Here is a 12997-nt window from a genome sequence, read left to right as displayed (position 1 = left end):
TAGCTGCAACACATAAATGATCATTCCCACACTGATGTGTTAGGGGGCCCTCAAGGTGCTGACAGTATGTGATCCAAAAAGCAGCGATTGTGGGGCATTTCTGGAGTCTCTCACCCCCCGCCCCGCTTCTCACTCTGGATCTCCGATGCAGGCTACGGTGGCGGCGTTTGCAGCCAGCGAGGGCCACTCGCACCCACGCGTGGTGGAGCTGCCCAAGACCGAGGAGGGCCTCGGCTTCAATGTCATGGGCGGCAAGGAGCAGAACTCACCCATCTACATCTCGCGCATAATCCCGGGGGGCGTGGCCGAGAGGCACGGCGGCCTAAAGCGGGGCGATCAGCTGCTGTCCGTCAACGGCGTGGTGAGTCGTGCGATCCAGTGCGAAATTAGCTCAGGATACCAAGGTAACAAACCCTTTCTGGCAGTATTGAGCAGTACACAGACCCTCCAGGGTCCCCTGGTCGAACCCCAGAGGGGACGTGTGCTGCAACCATGACAGAAGCAGATCTGTAACTTATCAGGCAGCCAGAGGGGGTCGGGGTGAACATGTACCCCTCAACATTTAGTTTGGTTTAAAAAACATAGATATTAACTTAAGTGATTAAGCTGTGTTCCCCTCAATATCGAACTCTCTCCTACGCCCTTGACAATATCACTCGCAGTCTTACAGTGACGTAAAATGAGAGATGCGCTTTATGTCCTACACCCTTTAGAGAGCAGCTGTTCAAGACGTAACTTTTTAATCAGCCGAAGAAACTACTTTGAAGTTACAGTCATGGTTTTGTAAACATGCAATCAACAGAGAGGTTTTAGAATCTAGGAGCTAAACAGTTAACTGTCTGTACTGCTTATCTGTCCACTGAGATTCTTCTGAAATTACTTCCTATCCAGTTACTGGTGCAACGATGCAAAGCCTATTTTCACTGAAAAAAAAGGTATAAGTTCAAGTGTAATTTCACTATTCTTGTATAACTGTTTTATATCATCATCCAGAAAAAAATCAGGCTGAAGATGAATGGAAACATGTATTGTTTGGACAAACCCTATGGATTCTTACCACACAACCCTTTCACAAAGAACCTCAAAAGCAATTACATTTACATTTTCATTTATTAGTGTTTGGCAGACACTTTTGTCCAAAGCAATGTACAGTACAATCGAGGCAAATAGCACGTGCTCTAGTGCAGTCGACTAGGGATTATTTCACAGCCATTTATAATTATATAATTTTTCAATTATGCAGATTTAAGAAGGATATTCATGAAAACATGCACTTACATTTGATTGTAACTAATGTGTCCTCTGCCTGTAATATAACACACTGCTGAATATGACAAAGATTTACATGCAAAGTCATTTACGGCACTTAACAATAATAGCATTTTCTTACAAACAAATCAGATGATTTTTATTTATGGTAAATACTAGAAAGTGGTACAGCCGAGTTATTGGTCCGTACCAATTAGACGCCATTGCAACATTAGCAGTTAGCTGAGCGCTAACTGGCCACGTTAGCAATTAGCCGAGAGCTAAGTGCCCCCTCCTTGTGACAGAGCGTGGAGGGCGAGCACCACGAGAGGGCCGTGGAACTCCTGAAGGCAGCCAAGGACAGTGTGAAGCTGGTGGTGCGCTACACGCCCAAGGTACTGGAGGAGATGGAGGCCCGCTTTGAAAAGCTGCGCACGGCCCGGCGACGCCAACAGCAGCAGTTGCTCATCCAGCAGCAGCAGCAACAGCAGAACCAGTCAGCCCAGCAGAACCACACATCATAGGTGAGGCCTTCCGCCCCAAACAGGTGATTCTGCCCAATACCAGCACATCAAACTATCTCATCCCCAAAAAGTGGGATGTTCCTGACATCCGCCCAGAAACCTTCGGGTTCCTCGCTTCACCACACGCCAAAAAACCTGCCGGTTTCCCTTTAAAACTAGGAGAAATAAAGTGGGCCTCTTGAGCAGCTCGCCTGGCTGAGGTGCACTTCCAGTCTCCGCCTCGTTCGCGCCAGGAGAAACATTATTTCAATAATTCAGGTGAAGGTGGAGCACTTTTGAATTATTTATGTCTAGACAAATAACAGCTCTGACTTGTGAATAGCTGTGATAATACTGCAAACAAAGCCAATCAGTTTTCCCCGCTGCCTCCGCAACGCACCGCTGCCTGTAAGCCAGTCTGCGAATTGCTATACTCTCAATAGACAAACATATCTCTATACCCCATATCCACTTTTTTGGATTTACCCATTGAACGCAAATTAACAGACATTTGCATGTATATGAATGTCGTTACTGTAGTCAGTAGTGCTACTAATGGATTAGGACAGATCCGGCTGGAACACCTATAACCCTATAACAGCATTCCCGTTTTCATAGATCCAGCTGGAACACTTATAACCCTATAACAGCATTCCCGTTTTCATAGATCCAGCTGGAACACCTATAACCCTATAACAGCATTCCCGTTTTCATAGATCCAGCTGGAACACTTATAACCCTATAACAGCATTCCCGTTTTCATAGATCCAGCTGGAACACCTATAACCCTATAACAGCATTCCCGTTTTCATAGATCCAGCTGGAACACCTATAACCCTATAACAGCATTCCCGTTTTCATAGGCCGTCTTGCAGCCACCTTTTTTTTTTTTTTGGCATTCAGGTGTCCGAATTCTTCTACTAGGATCTCCCAGGGACTGTGCTGGGAGCATCCTGAATAAACACAGGCTGCCAGACACGAACACAGAGACACCAGGCTGGATGCTCTAAGGGTCCGACCCCCTACCCATGCATGTTCCCCAAGAATGGGCTTCTGCAAAGAAGAGCTAACTGTTTTCTCTTTTGAATAACAAATTCAGAAGATGGATGGATGGATGGATGGATGGATGGATGATGGAAGACATACAACTTAAAACTTATAATTTAAAAAGGACGTAAAGAACAAAAATACGAATATTAACTGGCTTCAGTTATTAAGTTAAGGAACTTTCTGAGTTCAGTTGTGGGATGCTGCAGTGTGGCAGAAACAGGAACCAGTTCCTGGAGTTCTGCCACGCCTCTGTGTTGGAGGCCCACACCAAACTCTAGAGAAGGAACAAGACTCTAGTGACCCTCGGCTCCCATCTCATCTCACCTTCTGCAAACAGGAGGAAGAGGAAAGGACACCGGCTGGCAGATGTTCAGCGTCCAATCCCCCATCAGCAGTGAGTTCACCAGGAAGCAGATCCCATCTTCTCATCTGGAAGCAGCCTTTCCACATACTCGTTTCACAGCTGTGCCATGGATCCCTGTGGGTGTGCATACTCTACAGATACCCTATATACTGGTGCTTAAGAAAGAGCAGTGAGGCGAGAGTCAGATTTGCACTGATCATCCGTCTGTTTCCACCCACAACTTTGTTCCATTTACACGTATTTATTCAGCCTACACTCCTACCCAGTGCAAGCTACATATGAGAGATGAGGGTCAGACAATATCCCTAAAGCAATTGGGGTTAAGGGCCTTGCTCAAGGATCCAAAGATTAAATCTCTCTGCTGACCACAGGATTTGAACCAACGACTACCTGCTCCCAAGCATAGAGTCCTAACCTGCAGAACCGCATACCCACCCCCCAAGTAGCTGAGAGAAAAAAAACATTGTGAAAGCCAGGAATGGTGTCCTCCATTTCATAAAAATCCATTTTTCACCGAGACCTTTTTTTTTAAGATGAATGGTATATACATATTTTGTTGAGTGAATGGACACTAATTACCATGTTTAAGGTATTATTTGGAACAAGTTTATTTTAGCATGAGGGTTTTTGGTTTAGCAATAATGTTTATTAAAAAAGACACTGGCAGACTTGTCAAAGAGGAGCTTGGCATATGAGGTGGCACAGAGGCTCCTCGCATGGTAGCGCCAACACCCGCCTGTACCCATTCAGGTGCATGACCTTAAGGTAACCTCAGCACCTGCGGGAGGAACATGAGTAAGAGGAAGGGCAAGTTTTTTTAAAATTAAGAGTGATTCAGGGCTGTCTTAACGAAACTTCCCCAGTTGGGTCAGTCTTTCAGCGTATAAATGATGTTAATTTATAATTACATTTTTAATCTACTCAGCACTTAATAGCACACAGATTTGGATTTTTAAAAAATGTATATATCACCGGGGTAATGAATCGGCCTTAATATTTTGTTGCCATTAAATATTTATATTTTTTAACATATAAAATGTAAAGAAGCTGTTAATAGGCAGCTACCCATCATGATGTGATTGATATATACCATACAGGGAGGGTCAAGTGAAGAATCGCGTTTCTATATTTTAATTAGCAAGTTGAAGCACTGCTTCACCACACGGGACTAAGTGTCAGATGAACGCACAGTTAAATACTCCGACTGGCCCTTGGTTTCCCGCAGACAAGCACGGACCTTCCTCTTGCATCACGAATGCTCCACAAGTCCATTCCTTTGCAGAAGGAATGCAAGATACCTAACCACAGACAGGTGCCTGTTCTCCATAACAATGCAAAACGGATCGATTTGTAATATGTTTAGAGACTAATAGTTTTTAGTAGTGACAGGAAGGTAAAGGAGTTAAACTACAAGTGTCTAAGATGCAGAGGTGGCAAGTCCAGTTTCAGGAAGTACAAATCCAGACCAAGATTTTGTTTCAACCAACCAGTTGAGCAGTAAAAGGTCACGTCCCCTAGAGTGCTCAACTGGTTGGTTGAAACAAAATCTTGGTCTGGATTTGTACTTTCTGGACCTGGACTTGCTACCAATGATGTCGGGTAGCCTTGTGGAGCTGTGACGTGTCCAAGTCTCGCATTCAACAATTCTTCCTGAAAACTTTTTCATGCCACATTTTCCATCCCTCTTGTCAATCATCTGAATTGTACTATAAGAGAAAGACAGATGACAAGCGATTGTTATATTTGTAAATAAATGCGTGTGTGTACAACAGTGCCTTCTGTCCTTATGCCTGTTAGCCTCGTTAATCTCATTTACATTTTACTCATTGAGCAGACAGTTTTACCTAAGGTACAGTCTGTGGTTGAAATTGGTGATTACGGGCCTTGCTCGAGGGCCCAACGGCAAAATCACTGATGACCCAGGGCTTTAAACCCATAACCTTCTGAATCCAGACACACCCTTATAACCTAATAAGCCACACACCCTCCCCTAGTTCCCCATCCCCCAGTTGCTTGGGAGAGAGGTGGATGGATGGTGCTGTGTCAGACACTCCTCATTTCTCAGCGTCGCCTGCTGTTCAACAGACATGTGAAGTGAAGAATGACAGCGGTCAGTGGTGACCTCAGCAAGGGTTTCATCGGCGTCCCGCAGCTCTGAATACCTGTGGGGTTTCTCCAACCTATTCCTAAACCAATACAGCCACCAAGGACCACATTAGGAAGCAACACTGGAGACACTGTAAAGAAACCCCCAAACTCAGCGATTTCTCAACGCCTGAATATCTACACTAGTTGATTAAGGCAATCAACACATGTAGAAACCACTGTTCGGAATCTAATTGAAAAGGGGGTATTGGATTAAAATCCTGGAGCAAGAAATACTGGGTAAATATTGCAAGATTATACTTGCAAAACTCCAGCTGCATCCAAAAGCATCTGCCTTTGCCTGCCTCAGGGATTTATCAGAATATTCTTAGAATCAACTGCAATTCCTCTCGCCAGCTGCTTGCATGTCTTTCCCCACATGAGCTCCCAGATGAGCTCAGGAGTTTTTAGCAGATAGCATAGTGGCTACGGCCTTTAAAAAATCTGCCAGTTAAGGTCCCAGTAACCTTAAGCAATGCATTTAACCTGAAAATGCACCAGTGAATTATCAAAATGAAAATCACGACCTGCTTTGGATAAAAGCTACAGTAAAATGCTAATGCGAACCTGAAGCCCACTTACACATTGCACTGGCACAGGTATGATTTAGGAGCTTCAGACTGTGATGCGATTAAACATCCATCCATCGTGCAGTGAGTTCAGGGCACAAAGCAGGATGTCAGTCCATCACTGTTCACACAGTTAAGGGGCAATTTAGGTACAACAACTAATCACATGCTTCAGAGCTGTGGTAGATAAACTGTGCAGGCTGTAGGTGGCTCTGCACTCTGACCCAGGAGCAGGATTAAAACCCGCAGCCGCGGGGGAGTGAGACCACAGCGCCACCTACTGTACCACCATGACACTGTTTTTTTATATTCCGTTATGACCTTTATATGCAGTGATTTGGACATGGATGGAACAGGCTGCCACACGGTCACAGAGTTATAAGTTCCGGATTCGGCCAGTTCTATCGGAATGCTTTGTGAAGCCTGTTTCCAGGGTTTCCTTCTGCCACTTGTGTCTTTATAAATTTGCTCTCAAAGAGCCGACAGCTCTGAGATGGTAGCATGCAGAGTCACATTGCAGTGAAACACTGCAGCGTGTGGTGCCACCCGTCAGGCGGGTTTCTCCATCCTCAGGGGCCGCAGAGAAACCAACCAGCATCCAGAAGCCGAGGGGCGGTTTGCGGGCATTCCGCACCACTGTTGGCATGGGTCTCATGTTTAACGGGCCAGTGGGGTTACCAGGATGCCATCCTTTGGTGGGCATTTGGGTAAGTTAGGTGGGCACTGTTTGAATTGTGTCGGAGGTCTTAGGGGGTCCCCTGGTGGGCAGTGCAAGCATGACACAGAAGTGCAGCAAGTTTGCTTAAATGTAGATCAGGGGTCTCTAACCTTATTTAGATTTCTGGGGGGTGGGGTGGCACTGGATCTTATTTTATCTGTCATGGTAGGTCCTGGGATGATTCAACTAAATCACAATGTTTGCTTAAATTTAGCCTTCTGTTCCAAAGCTTGGGGACTTGTGACAAAAATACCACGAAAAATGCTTGAGGACTAGAGCGAACAGCAGAGTCAACTTTGGTTTGTAACTTGATGCACAGTTGGGGCCAATCTCACAAATCCCTGATGGGAATCTAACTACAGGACCCTGCGGTGTTCCGTTATTTCATACCAGTACACTCCAGTAAAACTGCCAGCACCGACCCGAAAGCTCCACACCTACCTAATATATTCATACACACCGCTGATTCGTTTGACTGTGGGGAGCACGTCCATATGCGGGGCCCGTCAGTGTCCGTTACATGCCGTGCCCCTCCCCTCAAGGTGAGAAATAGACAGCGCTGGGGCACCCGCAGCCCCCCTCCCCAATGTCCCGCTTCGGCTGGAGGTCGCGAGAGTTGGGGGATCCCTCTGGCACCTGCTGACCTCGTGATGAATCTGGAAAAATCTGCAAAGGATGCCTAAAAAAACACCAAATGCCATTTGCACCTGCTCACAATGCAGCTTCCATCCTCCGGCCAGTGAATGTGTTTGCAGCTGTTTAATCAGTGAGACCCCAGGCAACATCTGGAGATACAGGCCATCAGGTGATACTGTATTTTATTTATATTTTACTTATTTACTGCTGTGTTATTTATTATTGCTTACAGATATAATGCACTATGCATATAAACCTTTGTGTCCATCCCCCCTGTTTTACACTATTCTGGATAAAAGCTGACGCTTACCCAGCGCACCATAGATTATTGCAGTAGTTCTCAATCCTGTTCCTGGTGCCCCTCCTACCAGAATTTTTTCATTTCAGCCCTCGGTGCTTTCAACTTGCCACTGTCATTACTAGCCTATTAAGGACCATATAAGCCTGAGTAACGTAGGTTTGAAGTGAAAACATTCCTGGCAGAGGTGACGCCAGACACTGGATTGAGAACTACTACATTATTGAGAGAACACAGAGTCAAGCAGCCCTAGGAGCAGTTGGGGGTTAACAGGGACCCAACAGCAAAATCACTCTGTCAACACTGGGCTTTGAACCCACAACCTTACAAGCACAGCATGTTAAGCAGCTGAGTCACACATCCTCACGCTGCAAGCAATGCGAAACCCTCCCTTTGTCACTTGCTGTCTGTGCCACTGTATTCTTGGATATGGATGCTATGAAAAAGCCAGCTTGTCTAGACTTGACACACAGCGAAAGGCAGCTCCTGTTCACAAAAGGGAGAACATGAAGGAGCTGGAGATACACACCAAAGAGTCTCAGCGTCTGGATCACAGGAAGCCATCGTGGAATCTAAACATCTTGGCCGAATCAAGGGCTTCTTGGTTCGCTGGAGGCTGTACAAGCTGATGAACAACTAAGTAACAGAAGGTCATTCAAAAAACGGAAATTATTTCCTTCATTTAGGCTAATCTTGTTCATAATAGTATTGTCAGGAAAAATGACTTCCATAAATCGTGTTTCCATCGCCTGGCTCACAGCCAAAAGCTTCCGTGCAAAACGTCTCATAAAAAAAGACGATATAGAACAACCTCTACCCGTAAATGCCTTGATTGACTGGGTCACTTGGGAATATCGTCAATGTTACATCAGCACCCTATTTAACTACGTAACATTCACCCTGCACACATTCCTCAAAATACACATGCAATTTCACACACACAATGTAATGCTATTATCAAGTAACAAGAGGAACCATGTTCCGAGTCCCACTGTGGGCAGGATTTACAATGCAGACATTCAACCTGATGAAAAGCGAGTTACTCAGACATTTCACACTAATGTCACCCACAGAAAATCTGAAAGCCTCATTCCACTTATTATCATAATCCAAATCTCTTTAGTACAATCTTTATAATTTACCACACAATTGTTCCTCGCGGTCTATTTGTAAGCACAATATAACCCAACAAACTCAGACCTCTTCGGATCAAAAACTCTCGTAGATTAACTACAGAGAAACAGGAAGAAATTGTAGAATGACAACAGTATAGGTAAAGTATCAACATTAAAGGGACATTAAAGAATATATTTACACCAAGCAAACTTCTTTCAGTAAAAAAAATCACCAGGCGTTGAAACAGTAAACAACCTTTTGAATAACTAATGTATGCTGCAAGAGAAGCTTTCAAAACTTTTGTCTAGAACAGAACTGCTTGCTACAACACTCCAGCTTTCTCTGATGAAACACCTTGCAATCTCCCTGACCCTGCGAAGGATTATTTTCAAGATAAACAACCCCCGCAGAGAGACCTTGGAACATTTACAGTGAAATCTTAACCACGCGTCTCTGGATTCCCAAACTACAGTCATCATACAAAAACTGATGTAGCCATATCATCATATTAATACAAGGTACCTAATTCTCAGTTTTCACATCCTGAAACAATGTCTTTAGTTTTAAGTGGCACTTTTTTATTCCGCCGCTGGAAGTCTGAGTTATGCAGGTACTTTAACGCGGCGACGGTCGGCGCAGTAACGCTTCACGGATCAGGATCATTTCAGCGCACAGCGTGTTTATATGCCGCAGTAATATTTACTGAAATTAAATCTCCCCGAATATGACATTCAGGTCACTGATAATCCAACATCGCGGCAGACAAGTTGTGAATTTTACCCACATAGTCTAGAGATATATGAGAAGGGAACTGAAATGCACGGAAGGAGAGAAGATTTAATGTTATGTGTGGATGATTTATTTTAAAGTGCAGGGATTCCGGAAGCCATTTATTTCCTTATTGCCTTTGCTCTCTAACACACTAAACATACTGATGCAGGGCTTTTGCTCGAATGCAAAATGGTCACATTTGATGTGCATTGTAGATGTTGACGGGCGACAAAAAAAGTTCTGATTAAATGCGCACAGCAGGCAGCGTGCAAACATTTACACTCTTCGTTCAAAACGGATCTTTTCAAATGACAAATAATGTTAAAGGTATGTGCGACGGAGCATCAGTCGCACTGCTAAAAACAATTGTATATTAATTACCATACTAAATGCTCATTCTTAGTCTGAACTCGAAACTTTGGTGCGCTCCTTACCTTAATAAAACAGGTGAAAAGCAAATGATTTACTTAATTATGCTGCTGCCTCACACAACTGATATTTGCAGATTTAACCTATAAATTTATATATGAAATAATGTACTAAATGCGTACGCTTGTCAGCGTCATGTAATGTATTTTTTAATACAAAATTGGGGTCTGAAGGTTAATAGCATTAGAAAAAGGCCTGCTATATTGACACAGTATCCCAGTAAAGGACTGGAAGGCAGACTTTTATTGCCTTTCTATGTTAAAAATGAAATGGAGTTTCAGTCGTAATGTTGACATTGAGGTCGTTGCCAGCAAATGTCATTTGTCATGTCTGTGATGCAGGAACCAAGGTTATAACTATCATTTGGAATATAATTGGAACATTTCATAGTCCTTTGCGATCAAATAAAGGTGAACACTGATACTTAGAATTTGGAATTTCTTAATGTTTAAACATCAGTTTTCTTACATTTAAAATGATCCACTAAATGTTTGTAAAAATAATTCAGTATTTGCATTCATTATTTACAGTTCTCATTCACACTACCCAATTTTGCATTTTAAATATTCCTCAATAAAAATTGAAAATAAAGGAAACATGAAGCTATTTTGTACCACTGTGGTTCGTAGGAAGCTCACAAGAATTCCATTATATTAAGTTTATATGGCAACAAAAAAAAATTAACCTTGATATTTTTCATGTTTAGTGTGTATTTTATGTGCAGTGATTTTAAAACATGTGATACACCAGCCCAGTCAGAGCTGGTGAGACCATCAGAATATCCTGTGGTTCCAAGCCCTCTGTGGTGATGGAGATACACTCAAGGCTGCAGTTGTCAGGTGGTCTTGGGGCCAAACTTTGTATGTCTTTATATGCAGTCATGTGCTCTTTTTCAGCACTGACAATGACTAAAGTATTGTGCTAACAATGCATAGGTTGTGGGTTCACATCCCAGGGAGTACATGTAAAATTATACCCCTTTACTGTAAACCACTTTAGATAAAAACATCTTTATTACATGAAATAATTAATATTATATGGGGCTCTATTTGGGGGCAGCATGGTGGTGCAGTGGTTAGCACTGTTGCCTCACATCTCTGGGGCCCGGGTTTGAGTCTCCGCCTGGGTCACATGTGTGTGGAGTTTGCATGTTCTCATGTCGTCGTGGGGTTTCCTCCGGGTACTCCGGTTTCCCCCCACAGTCCAAAGACATGCTGAGGCTAATTGGAGTTGTTAAATTGCCCGTAGGTGTGCATCTGTGAGTAAATGGTGTGTGAGTGTGCCCTGCGATGGGCTGGCCCTCCATCCTGGGTTGTTCCCTACCTCGTGCCCATTGCTTCCGGGATAGGCTCCGGACCCCCCGCGACCCAGTAGGATAAGCGGTTTGGAAAATGGATGGATGGGGCTCTATTTGTTATGAAGCAGGGATAAGGAACTATATTTCCCAGTATACGATGTGCCTACATCCTGTCTGCCTTTGGTTTAACAGGTGCTTCTTATCTGACTGATGAGCTAGTAGGAAGTTACATGCATCTGGTATTCATTAAGGTTTGTGCCCACATACACACAACCACCCACCCACCTACCTGGTCCTGTGTCAGGTTGTGAGATTGTTCGTTTACTTGTGTTTGACTGCTGTTCGGGTTTTCAGCTTTTGATTTTGCTTGTGAATTTGGATCGTTTGCCACACCTTGTATGTACTGAAATAGATTCTGATTATGGCTTAATTTTGTCTTGCCCCTTTTGTCTTGCTCTGTCTTGAACATATTCCACCCTAAGCGGGATTGTGACGAGGGAATACCTCCAGGCCCTTGGTGTAATGACCTGTTCTCTGCATCTCCAGTCTATAGTCCTCTGTATTCTACATATGACATTATTAATGTCTTACCTCCTTATTTTTTTCTACTTACATATGTCCTCCTTTCTTGGAATGCCTGTGTCAGCTAAGAGCTGCATATGAGTAGAATGGACTCTGTCGTCGTTATATTTTTAGGTTGCATGCATGGTTAAAGTGCCCATTTCCTGCATCCCTAAGCAAAGGAAGGACCTTGTTTAATTTGAGAGCAGTTATGGCGTAAACACAACTTGATGGAACTCGAGAGATTTTGTAGTGTACAAGACGCTTCTGATGTCAGACTGAGGCTGCCTGGCACAGATGCTCCGTGCAGTATAATGTTTAAATATTGTGTTTGTCCATCATCAAAAATGGATTACCCGCTGTTAAAATATAAGTATCGTATTCAGGGGCTTTAAAAGCTATTGCTCATTTTATGCTTTCAGCTCCAGTTTAGCAGCCTTACTGTCGCAGATGTTTTGTCTGCATACGCTAGTATGGTTCTTGCTCATTAGAGACCAAGCTGAGCTATGGCAGCTGATCTGGGACAAAAGACAGAATGACGTCAGCAGTTTCTGAACTTCTTAGTTGTTACTTTCAGTCAAGTTTCATTTTGTGCCAGTTCAGAATCTAGAACGCATCATTATCAAAGTTCCCTTGGAATCGCAGATGATTGGTCAGTTAACTTCACATCCCATGAGCCACACGGTGAGCGGTCAGCGTGCCCTTCTGGGCTGTGCTTTGCTGGGTGTGCTGAATTCATGGTTTCCTGGCAAGTTAACCTCCAGTCTTCCAGAGGACATTTCCCCAGACTACATTTTTCAGGACACCCTGGCATTGAGGCTGCAGTCATGCACCTGCCCACATTTACTTGCTACACTAATGCGGTAATTTTCCTGGGATTATTTAAGTTTGAAATGTGGACAGTGGTGCAAATCCTGGCATTTTATTATGTGTTACTGATAAATCCCTTTTAATTCCAATGACTCATCGTCATTATTTCCGAATTACTCCCTCTGAAATGATATAAAACAGCCAGGATTTTCTTTAAGCCGCTCTTTCCATGACCCTGTGTTGGATACGTTGTTGGATTCATGGCACATTTTGTTTTTGTGGCATTATTCTACACATGCGCGGTATTCTGTGACTTTTTGTTTTTACTTAAGTAAGGCTCCAATCAATGCTGAAGATGTGCACTACTACACATCGCCTCAATACAGCATCTCCATATGAGTTTAATAGAAGTAGCATTAAAAGTAATGACTGCAGGATTTTTTAATACTGGTGTATACCATAGCACCAGCATACTAACCAAG

General features: G+C 43.6%; 1 protein-coding gene across 8 annotated transcripts in view; it reads left to right on the top strand.

The window, feature by feature from the left end:
* The window catches only part of LOC125738892 (protein lin-7 homolog A-like), a 35283-nt gene extending 30344 nt beyond the window's left edge, over positions 1-4939 (top strand). For 7 of the 8 annotated variants that reach the window (XM_049008402.1, XM_049008401.1, XM_049008398.1 and 4 more), the window contains 3 exons: positions 152-361; positions 1554-1772; positions 3139-4939. In XM_049008402.1, coding sequence (XP_048864359.1) covers positions 152-361; positions 1554-1772 — 429 coding nt within the window. In that variant the 3' untranslated portion in view covers positions 3139-4939. The other variant, XM_049008397.1, reaches the window with a different exon arrangement.
* Positions 4940-12997: the final 8058 nt, after the last annotated feature.

Source organism: Brienomyrus brachyistius, chromosome 3 (assembly GCF_023856365.1).
Source record: "Brienomyrus brachyistius isolate T26 chromosome 3, BBRACH_0.4, whole genome shotgun sequence".
NCBI lineage: Eukaryota > Metazoa > Chordata > Actinopteri > Osteoglossiformes > Mormyridae > Brienomyrus > Brienomyrus brachyistius.
The sequence above is the reverse complement of the archived record's forward strand: the minus strand, read 5'-3'. Positions and strand labels throughout refer to the sequence as shown.